The sequence below is a fragment of the Hyperolius riggenbachi genome, chromosome 4 (assembly GCF_040937935.1).
Source record: "Hyperolius riggenbachi isolate aHypRig1 chromosome 4, aHypRig1.pri, whole genome shotgun sequence".
NCBI classification, from domain to species: domain Eukaryota; kingdom Metazoa; phylum Chordata; class Amphibia; order Anura; family Hyperoliidae; genus Hyperolius; species Hyperolius riggenbachi.
Genome location: NC_090649.1, coordinates 164038746 through 164050758, shown reverse-complemented (window position 1 = coordinate 164050758; position 12013 = coordinate 164038746). Strand labels below are relative to the sequence as shown.

The following is a 12013-nucleotide window of genomic DNA, read 5'->3' as shown; positions in this document are numbered from 1 at the left end:
ATATAGATAGATAGATAGATATAGATAGATAGATAGATAGATAGATATAGATAGATAGATAGATAGATAGATATAGATAGATATAGATAGATATAGATAGATAGAGATAGATATATATATACACACACACATATACAGCGCTGCGGAAGATGTTGGCGCTATATAAATACTAAATAATAATAATGATGATGCTGATATTAACTGCTTGCCAACCGCGTCACGCCCAACGATGGACGTGGCCGCCGCATCAGCCCCAGGACTGCCTAACGCCGATCGGCGTAAAGTCCTTGGGGCTCGCAGTGCAGGAGATCTCGCGCAGGCTGCGCGTGCATCTCCTGTTCGGGGGCGGAGCTCCACCCCTCCTTCTGGGAGACTGTTAGATGGCGGAAATGGCGTCTAAATACATTGTACAGCGCTGCGATCAGCAGCAGCTGCAGCGCTGTACTGGGGACAGCCGTGTGACACGGCTGTCCCCCTAGGACACTGGAGAGCGATCGGCTCTCATAGGCAGAAGCCTATGACAGCCGATCGCCATGACTGGCCGGCTGTGGGGAGGGAAAATATTTAAAGAAATAGTAGTTTTTATTAGAAAAACAATAATAAAAATATTTATATAAACAAAAATAAACATGGGGGAGCGATCAGACCCCACCAACAGAGAGCTCTGTTGGTGGGGAGAAAGGGGGGGGGGGGATCACTTGTGTGCTGTGTTGTGCGGCCCTGCAGCTTGGCCTCAAAGCTGCAGTGGCCTATTTTACTAAAAATGGCCTGGTCACTAGGGGAGTTTAGCACTGCGGTCCTCAAGAGGTTAAATCACTCATACCTCCTACACACTCCTTGAGGGTAGGGAGGAAACGCTCCAAACTACCTCTGTGTCAAATTGCAGAGCCCCAGTCCTGCTGGTTCCTGAGACAGGTATATCAAAGCTATCTTGTGAAGCAGTGGGGTTGGGGGGCTGCAGTTTGGCACAGAGGTAGTTCCGGGGGTCCGCTCTCAACCCTCAAAATTTGGAGTGTATAGGAGGTATGAGTGCTAAGATATTGGGGCCCAGCCGCATCAATTACACAAATCAAAAAAGAGCTGCATGTGCCACATGTGTCCATCCATGGCTGAATTTTAATTAGGCCTAGGACTAATATCACTGAGTAGGAGGATTTCCCCTTTTCCGCTGGATTTCCATTGGCTGCAGGACTATGTCCCTTCTGAGGACTGCGTTTTCTCTGACAAATCTGCCATCAGCTTCACACTGGTGGCGAGTTCATTTCCAACTTACTGTTCCACTTTTATTTGCTGTTCAAGGAGGAAGTCATGTGATTACTGGACAGAAAAATATACGTATCAAACATCACTTATTGTTGGGCAGACTTTCCTTTCCTGCCCAGAGTATTGCTGGTCACCTGTGGCAGCACCTCCTACATCTATATTCATCAACATCAGGAGTTGGCTGCTGCTTGCTCCATCACCTGTAGCACATTACTGGGTATTGAGATACCTGGTCTTAATAAGTAAGTAATATAAGCTGTAGTTGTGGAGTACCCAACAACAATAGGAAAATGACTCAAACAAAAATAATTTTGCCATTAATAGTAATATATAGAACTGTAGATAGCCAGGCAGAAAATAGTTTTTTGTTTTTTTTAAATAAAACTACAATTTATTTAATTATAACCACAAATGTTTAATCTAACCTGCTACCAGCTATTAACATACTAGCTGGAGATTGTACTCCTGCCACCTAGTGGAGAAATTATGATACTCCTATGTATCCCAGACATTTCTATCAAGCTATCCTTCAAAACGTTAAAGGGAACCTAAACTGAGAGGGATAAGTATGTTTCCTTTTAAACAATACCAGTTGCTTGTCAGTCCTGCTGATCTATTTGGCTGCATCACCATGCCCGTTTCTAGGGGCCGTGCAGCCGTGTGGCAGCCCTGAGCGCAGACAGCGAAAGGGCGCTGCGAACTCTCCCTCCCTCTCCCCAGGGGACTGCAGAGTAATTAGCTCAGGGAAGCACTGTATACAGCTACACTGACTGGCCAGGGGGGAAGGGGGGGGGGCAATCTCCCCCCAGGCCGCCTTTCATTCAGTGATTTAGGGCAGGTCTGGTGTACTTGGGTTTGTTGTAAGGCAATGTGAAACTTGAGGCTAGCTGATAAAAGTGCAATCAGAGGACAGGCAAGCTGGTAAATATACACAGCATGATGCAGAGCTTGCCTGGAGGGTCCGTGGGCAAACATCTGTCTGGTCTCTCCCCAATGTTATTATGACTGCATGTGTGGATAAGGTGTTATACAAGTTGAAAAGTTTTTGACAGTCCCTAGACTCCAGGACTTTCAGACTTTCTGACTTGTGTGGGAGACTGGCAGGGGCAGGAGTCCTATTACAAGCAAGTAGCCTCTGTGTGATGTGCAATACAGATAAGCTCTCTGCTCCATCTCAGGCTATTCTCAATTTCTCTCCACTCCTCCTCTCTCTGGGCTAGTGCACGCCTAGCTGCTGCGTAGCAATCCCCGCATTCTCAGATCCACAGGTTCTAAAAATCTAGTCATACCCAGGGTCCACTTGGAAACTTTTGGTCCCAGAACCTAATGTCATGCTGCCTTTACGTTTTGGAACTCTTTACCTCAACCGATCAGGACAGCTCCATCCCTGAACGTGTTTAAATCCAGACTGAAAACTCACCTGTTCAGTTTGGCATTTGCAGAAATATAACTTTTGTTGTGTGAATACTTCATCCTACTACCAATTACTGAATCTGAGAGAGCCTAAGCGCTTTGAGTCCTATGGGAGAAAAGCGCTATATAAATATTATTGTATAAAACGCAGCATTCCCATGGCAGAACGATGTCATTAAACCCCACCAAAACACCGGGGCGTCATTAAACCCCACCAAATCACCGGAGCAAAATGTGGGGAGCGCTTCCTGTAAGAGGCAGAGCTTTGTGCTGTAGCTCTGCCTATACTCGCATCAATCCCTGCTGATCTCCACCTCTCCCCACCCCTCTGGATCTTCTTTCACTGAGGGGGACGGCGATCAGTGGGGATTGACGCTAATGGAGGCAGAACTACAGCGCTAAGCTTTGCCTCCCTGGGCATCAAAATTTTGCCCCGGTATTTGGGGGTTTAATGACATTGTTCTGCCGCAGGAATGCAGCGTTTTAGCACAGCTGATATTGCTAAAGATAAATGTCTAATAAAAAGATGATTTTTAGAAGGCTCCAGACTCTCTTTAACTGTTAGCTTCTGAGTATTCTCATCATTCAGCGGATCTGTGGCTTGACTAATAAGCACAGATTGTACAGCACCTTCATTTATACATATATGTTGCTGCTACTATATATTTTAGTATGACTAATAAAGGTTATGTTTTAATACATTAGGGACTTTGTCCCGTTAGGGAAGATGTGATTGAGCATCAATAGATGTTTGATACAGCCTGCTGCCAGGAGTATGAACAATACAAATGGATCAGTTATCTAGTTTAGTTGACTTACCCGTCAGTGAGAGTGGCATAGTTGGAAACCTCTGCAGGGTTTGGGAGGTAATCTAGCACAGCATCTAACATAGGCTGGATACCCTTATTTTTCAAGGCACTTCCTACCAGAACTGGTGTAAACAATCTCTTCAGTGTGGCCCTCCGGATAGCCAGCTAAACAACACAATAACAGTTAGTCTGTATAAAGGCAGGGAAATTATAGAAAGCTAAGGTTTCTTCAGCTCACCTTTAAGTCAGCAACAGATGGGATTTTCTCCTCCAGAAACATCTCTCCAAGAATTTCATCACTATTAGCAACACATTCTATCAGCTCCTGCCTCCTATCTGCCACTTCCGCTCTGAACTCAGCGGGAACATCTTCATACCGCACATGCTGTCTGTAAGAATATCACAAAGCATATTTAACATGGACCTGTCTGGCTTTGCAATATCTTGACAGTACAGTTGTACCTTGTTGGCCATCAGTAAAAGCAAGCTTGACCATGTGTGCAAAATGCCCAAAAAGAATTTATGCAGGAGAAAAAAAGGACAAACTCTTCTTGAATGCATGAACGACCACAGGTTGACTATTAACAGCAAAAAAAAAAAAAAAATGTAGTCTGTACTACAGAATCACTGATCTGTAGTCTGCTCAGCTAATCAGCTATGCGGAGATACTTTAATGATTGTAGTCATACAATCCTCTCTCCTAGATTTGCTGTTAATTTAGGATTTATGTTAGCAATTTTGTATAATTTTAACAAGGGCTTATTATATGGCTCTGCAGCTCAGAAATTAGATTTGTGGATGCACAATTCTATTAAAGTGGGATAAAACTCTGACATAACATTCAATAAAAAAATGTGTTTTGCTACTTTTTATTACCCATACAGTTTACAAATAACAAGGTCCCAAAGTACAGTTTATCTGCTCTGAAAGCTGCCATTGCATTTTATTGTGTAGCCGCTGTATTTATATATTAAAATCTATCTGTCTAGTGATCACTTCTCAACTGCACTCATACTAGAAGTAGATAGAGCTCAGTTTCAGCACTTTGCTAATGTTTACTAAATATATCCGACAAAGGAATGTAAACAAAATAGAATGTTATCACAGCTGCTCATTGAAGTAAGGGGCTTTTCACTGAAGAACAAAGTGCTGTGAGTAACTGCGTGAATGCTGCTCTGCTACAGATTTTTTTTCGGGGTAATAGGTTAAAGGTAGTAAATAATCTCTGAGGACTCGTTCACATCCAGCGGGGTTTTCGGCCTTTTTTCATGCGCAGGCGATTTTCAAAATCTTCTCTATGAGAAGGTTCATATCAGTGCATTTCTTCCGCTAGTGCAAAGCGGTGCCTGTACCATTTCTGGGGCGATTTCGCTCTAATGGAAGGTATAGGAAGAACGCTAAATGCTCACAAAATCACTTTATGCGGCGATTGTGTTCACGTTTTTAAAAATAAAACATTGTATTTATTCTTTTCGGGGTCTGAGAGTTCACTTCCTGACTGACGTCAGGAGGTGACAAAGTGGAAATGCTCTGCAAAATCGCTTTGCACAAAATCATAGCGTGAAGCGACATGGAGTGCCGGGGGAGGGGGGTCGGGGGGGTTCGACGCCAAAAAAAAAAAAAAAATAGAAAATTGCTGCCGTCAGCAACTCCGATGTGAGAAAAGCCTCAGAGCAAAGAGGGAATGTTAAGTTTAAGACCTCTTTAAGCATCATGTGATGAAGCCTTAAAGAAGAACGCCAATAAGTGATGTCATTGGTTTGAGAACTGAATAAAAAGAACATCTGTAATTTACACCTGTGCCCTGAAAAACGACACTATCCACACAAACCTCACATTTTAGAAAGCATAGTGTGAGCGAAGAAAGGCTGGCTCTTGATGCCATAAACTGTAACACATCACTCTACTATGATTAAATAACTACTTCTGTAGACTAAACAAAAGAGACATCCAGAAATAGCACATCTTGGTGAGCCCTACATACCCAAAATCACCATCAAAATATATAGCTCGCTCTTCAATAAGGTCTATGATTCCTTTAAAGTTGCTCTCAAGCCCCATAGGAATCTGCACAAATGCTGCGTTGTGGTTCAGCTTAGACCTAGAGTATAAACATTAACAAAATCAACAAACATCATATAGTTAGTGAATCTTGGTAAACAGATGAAGAATTCTGAAATGCTGCTTACTTGAGCTGCTGCACCGCCCTAACAGGGTTAGAGCCTAGTCTGTCCAGCTTGTTGATGAATGTTAGGAAGGGAACACCATAACGCTTCATCTGTCTGTTCACAGTCATAGTCTGACACTGAACCCCTCCAACAGCACACATTACAAGCACCGCCCCATCCAATACTCGGAGCGATCGCTCCACCTCAATGGTGAAGTCCACATGCCCTAGCAAACATAACAGAGATATAACACTATGCAAGATCAGACAGAGAAATACACATGATGCGATGTACAGACACTAGACTTGTGTTGTTAGAGATGATCAGTACAGCTGTCCATGTTGTTTTGAGATCTGTTATGATTGCGAAATCACAACTGACAAATGTACACTATTGTTTTCTATAGTTCTTCTAGTCACCGAGAGGCTCATCTCAGTCATATGATGCATGCCGCCCATCTCTACATACAGTAGAAGGGACTGTTCAGCTGTAGATAAGCAGCAGCGATCTCTCCAGATGACAGGAATTAAGGATTTGTATGTAGCTATAGATACTGACAGCCAAGGAATTGTAACAGTATACTGGGAGCGTGTAAGCTTCTTAAACTCCTTGCATGCAATAAATGAAAAAGTAATTGCAATACTCTAAGTACACCAGCAGACTGCCAAGATCCTCAGCAGAGAGAATACATAGAATTTCTATGTGAGGTATTTTTGTTGTGGGTTTCAGCTTAGTTTTTGCCATTTTATTAATACCTCATTATTGATATCTAACCCCAACAAACCTTATAAATGTCTAACCATAACATTTAAAGGCTTGCCGATAGCATTAGACATCCCTTGATCTACTCCGCAACCCACATTAATGACACCTAACCCTAGATTAACCTTCCCCTACACTTCACCCTAAACTACAAAGGAAAAGTTAAACCAAACCCAACACCAAAACTATATAAAGTGCCAGAATTGTGCTGGGCCCAAGGAAATAAATATGTGCTTCGCAGCAGACATACAGTGTGTAGAAAAAGTATAAAATATTGTTGGTTCAGCTAAATAGTGGTTATATCTGTCAGGGCTGTTGAGTCGGAGTCGTGGAGTCGGGCAATTTTGGGTGCCTGGAGTCGGAGTCGGGAAAAAATGCACCGACTCCGACTCCCAATGAATTTGTAACTAATTAAAATAGAAAATATGATAAAATGTTCTATTTCTTAGATTATAGTCATTAAAAATAATGTATATATACAGTATATATACAGTAATAGCTGTGCTTATTCCACAAAAATGAAATAAACCAATCAAAATTAGTTACTTGTGCTGCTTCAATAAAGCAGTCCCCGTATTTTTAAGGTCAGATATACATATCTGATTGTGACTGTATATATATGTGTACACAGGAATCTCATATATATACTAAATAACATCTATGCTGTAAGTATAAAGCCTGATGTGTAGCTGGGTCACTAATAGAGATGGTCAATGAGATGGAAATAATTCTGCACTGATGCTGATTTATGCAAATGTATGCACTCCCTTTGCTGATGAAATCAAATAATTTGATATGTTGTTAAAATTTGGTTTGGTGACTACAAATTAAAGGGTACCTGAGACGGATGAAAAGTAAAGTTTTATACATACCTGGGTACCTCCAGCCCCCTTCAGGCTAATCAGTCCCTCGCTGTCCTCCACCACCCGGATCTTCTGATCTGAGTCCTGGTAATTCAGCCAGTCAGCGCTGTCCGGCCGCATGCCGCTCCCACAGCCAGAAACATTCTGCACCTGCGCAATAGTGCTGCACAGGTGTAGTATGCTCCTGGCGGTGGAGTGTGTGCATGCGCACTACGCCCGACTGGCTCAAGTACCTGGACTCATAGCAGAAGAACCAGGTGGTGGAGGAGGACAACGAGAGACTGATTATCCTGAAGGCATCTGGAGGAAGCCCCAGGTATGTATAAAACTTTCATTTCATCTGTCTCAGGTTTACTTTGTTACACAGTAGTACTATACTCTACATATGCACTCCCCACAGAGCTGCAGGGAATCCACTGAGAATGCTGTGCACATTGAACAAGGTTTATGGGTGACAGACAACACATCTTTGTTCAGATTGTGCATGAAGAATGTGTAATAGAGGAAGAATCTCCTCATTCCCCTGCAGAGTACCTGCACATCATTCTTACATGTACCCACACTTACATTGCCTAGGGCCTGATAGATGTTCTTTGTTCCGGTTTGTACCTTTTACAAGTACTCTTACCAAGGACTAGTTTTAGTCTAAAGGGAATAAATATAGTAGTCTACATATCCTTCTCACTTCAGTTGTCTTGTAAAATTCCTAAGCGTTGGCAGGTAAGAGACGAATTTCATGTTACATACTTTTAATCAACAAAATTGTAATATGCAAATTAGAGGAGTTGGAGTCGAGGAGTCGGAGTCGGTGGAATACTAAACTGAGGAGTCGGAGTCGGTGGATTTTTGGACCGACTCCACAGCCCTGATATCTGTCATTATATATTATCTTATAAGTAGTGTCTGTTTTAGCATGCCTGCCCACTGCTAGAGACAGCTACAACTATAGTTAACACATACAGGTGCCCACTCTGGATTGCATCCAACTTATTTACCTGGCTAGTGTACAGTCAGGATTGGCTCAAGCTTTTTTTTTTTACCTGTCTGTATTTAAGATAATGATGACTCAGATGAAGAGGGACAACTCCCCAGACAATGACAAGAGTTTCTTTGCCAATTGTTCACTGTCGGTCAAACAATTTGGACTGTTTAAGAATCAAAAGCTAAATATTTTTTTCCCATGAATTTATCTTTTCTCTGTATGTTATGAATACAGTATATCTTTCCTGCTGTTGACCATGTTCTTCTTGTGTTAACACTATTAAGTTAAACATTAGCTTTAATGCATTTTCAAAACAAAAATGAGCGGAGCTTTTATTTTAAATTCATGAAGTGCCAGCTTCTTCCGTACATAGTTGATGTGTGATTTGATGGTGATGGCAGCCAGCAATCGAATTCACCTCGAAAGGTGTTCAATGTCTGGCCTTTCCATAGGGCAGTCAAAGCATTTTTGCATGAACCTCCCTTTGTACACAGAAACATACTGAAATAGAGAACGACCATCTCCAGACAGTTTAATTCTGAACTAGGCAAAGAGAAACCTCTATAGCTAGGAAACATGTAACCCAGCAAAAGTGTCCTGTATTTTGTAGAGCCCTGGTCCAGTTAAACTTTTTATAAGGACAGTCTCTCCTCTCTGCCTCTTCCACTGGTGGTATACGATTTAATAAAATGTTACAAAAAATCAGCCCAGTTTCCTGTTAAGGGTGGTGGTCATGTGATCACTAGCAATCCCTGTAATTTCCCTCAGAGCTAGGTGGCAAAAGCGTGGCACTCACCAATCCTCCCAAACAGGGCAACAAGTGGTACGCAATGTTCAAGAGCAAAGGCACTACAACAAATGGACTAAAACTCTTTGGAGTGCATTTAGGCTGCATTTTGGATGCAGTTTCTCAGTTCTGATAGCAGTGTTCTCCCCGGAATTTTTTTCCAGCCAGGTGGCAGGAAAAAGTAGCCGGGTGGGGCGAGATGAGAGAATGCAAGGCCAGTGCTTTTCTGCACAACTCTTCTTACAGCGGAGGAGGAAGTGAGTCAATGGCAGCCGGGTGCTCACCAAAACTAGCTGGGTGCAGCACCCGGCTAAAAGAGCCTGGGGAGAACACTGTGATAGTAAAAATAAATCAGTAGGCTAGGTCATAATTACAATTTGTTATAGCTGGACTGTCAGCAGAAATACGTCTCATACAGACTAACAGAAAAACGATGATCACAGATTCCTCCCCACCCTCCTCTCCGGGGCTGCGCATAAGAGGCATTGATTTCAAAAACAAAACTGAGTTTTGCAGAGCAGGAAGAACCCGCTCATATCATAGCAACAGACAATGACACTTTACAACCCCCCAGAACAACACAGCAAAGTGTTACCAACCACTTCTTTGTGAGTCTCAAGTAGGTTCAGTTGTGATTAATCCTGACTGATGAGCCATTTACTCTGTCATGTGAAGAAGTTGTACAGATGATAATAAACACCTATAACAGTTATGGTAAGGTTATTGCTACTCCACAATGTTTACTACAGGGTTGTAGGGGTGTGTGTTATATGGTTAGTTTCATTAATTAGAATAGAATATCTTTGAACACACATTGTAAAAGATATCAAGTTCACTAGGCTACCTGTAATTTGAACCAAAAATCGTAAAATAATGCCAACAATCTTAGAAAGTCTGCATTGTCATTTATCCATTTTGGAGCCGTACCTGGTGTGTCAATGATGTTGATGTTTGTATTTTTCCACATGGTGTAGGTGGCAGCAGACTGGATGGTGATACCTCTCTGGCGTTCCAGTTCCATTGAATCCATAACAGCTCCCACTCCATCTTTCCCTTTCACCTAGAGCAGAAGTCAGATTTTCTGTGAGGTTTACACCTAAAAGAAAGAGTTACACACACACACACACACACACACACTTTACAGAGTTCGGCATGACTATTACAACAGTTCCTCCCTCAAAGCACCTTGGACACTATGTACACTTTAGAGAAGCGCTACTGCCTCTGCACTCTGCAAGTTTCCCTGAACCTCTCTGCTACTGCCTATGCTAGTTTCCCTGAACCTTTCTGCCACTGCTTCTGCGCTCTGCTAGTTGCTCTGAACCTCTCTGATACTACCTCTGCGCTCTGCTAGTTTCCCGGAACCTCTCTACCAACCTGCATTGCTGAATATTTCTGTGTCAGCTTTACTCATTTATTACATATTTTAATACTGCCATTCACTAATAAATGCAACTGCAGTTTGGAATTGGGCATATCAAAATTGACAGGAAGTACATCTAATTGGCCCAGTTCCAAGCTGAATACAATTTGTATTAAACGGCAGGCATGCAAGAGCTATGGGTAGGTGTTGTGGTACTGCCACATGATTTGGGCGCCGGGTGATGCGGTTAGTAAAAAAAGACACTAATTACTTACGGTAACGTCTTTTCCAGTAGTCCGAAGGACAGCACCCCTGAGACCTGTCTCCCTCCCCACAATTGATGGACAGGAACTAGATTAGCATAAAAGATTTGCATCAATTAGGCAGACATATAAGCAGGGTGAAACCAGACCTCGTCAGTAATAAAAAAGACAACACCATTATGTAATGCTTCCAAAAAATATGTTTTAATAGAATAAAGGGTGGGTCGCAAGGGTGCTGTCCTTCGGACTACTGGAAAAGACGTTACCGTAAGTAATTAGTGTCTTTCCAGGAACGTCCTTGGACAGCACCCCTGAGACGATAGACAAGACCATATAATTTAGGGGGGGGGGACAACTGCTTGTAACACTTTTCTACCAAATGTCAAGTCTGAGCTTGCTAAGACATCTAGTCTATAGTGTTTTACGAATGTATTTTGACTAGACCAGGTAGCCGCTCTACAGATCTGCTCAATCGTGGCTCCTGCCTTCTCTGCCCAAGATGCTGATACTGCTCTTGTAGAATGTGCCTTCACAGATGAGGATAGGATCTTCCCCTGGCGAGAATAGGCTAAAGCAATAGTTTGTCTTATCCATCTGGCGATCGAGCTCTTTGAAGCCTGTTTTCCTCTGAATTTTCCTCCAAATAAAACAAACAGAGCATCTGACTTTCTCCATAAACTGGATCTTTCAATGTATGTTAATACAGTTCTTCTCACATCGAGGCAATGAAGTCTCTGTTCCTTGCTGTTTGAAGGATTATTACAAAATGAGGGCAGAAATATTTCTTGAGATCTATGAAATCTTGAGACTACCTTAGGCAGAAAAGAGGTGTCGAGACGCAGAGTTATTCTGTCTCCTGAAATTACACAATACGGTTCCTTCACTGAAAGGGCCTGAAGTTCACAAATTCTCCTGGCGGAAGTGATTGCTATTAGGAAGGCTGTTTTAAGGGTTAATATCTTGTCCGAGACCTCCTCCAGAGGTTCGAAGGGGGCTTCACACAAGGCCTGAAGTACTGTGTTGAGGTCCCAAGATGGCATCTTACATTGAACAAACGGTCTAAGACGTTTTAGAGCTCTGAAAAAACGGACAAAGTATTCTTCCTCTGCTAGTCTCCTTTCCAGAAACACACTAAGGGCGGATGTGTGAACCTTCAAAGTGCTTGTGCTGAGCCCCATTTCATAACCATCTTGCAGGAACTCGAGAACCGAAAGGGAAGAACTCACTTCTCTTGAATTCTGAAAACACCATTCATTGTACACATTCCAGACCTTTCCATAGATTTGCCTTGTGACTTTTTTCCTACTTTGCAATAAAGTCTCTGAAAGCTTGTTTGAAAA

The 12013-nt window shown here is 42.4% G+C and overlaps 1 protein-coding gene across 1 annotated transcript in view; it reads right to left on the bottom strand.

Annotated features, from left to right (window-relative positions):
• The window catches only part of GFM1 (G elongation factor mitochondrial 1), a 74875-nt gene that overhangs the window by 51431 nt on the left and 11431 nt on the right, over positions 1-12013 (bottom strand). The window contains exons 3-7 of the mRNA XM_068280912.1: positions 9975-10107; positions 5675-5879; positions 5470-5586; positions 3724-3874; positions 3496-3650 (exon numbers count right to left, since the gene is read on the bottom strand). Of these exons, the coding sequence (XP_068137013.1) occupies positions 3496-3650; positions 3724-3874; positions 5470-5586; positions 5675-5879; positions 9975-10107 (761 nt within the window). The remainder of the gene's footprint in view (positions 1-3495; positions 3651-3723; positions 3875-5469; positions 5587-5674; positions 5880-9974; positions 10108-12013) is intronic.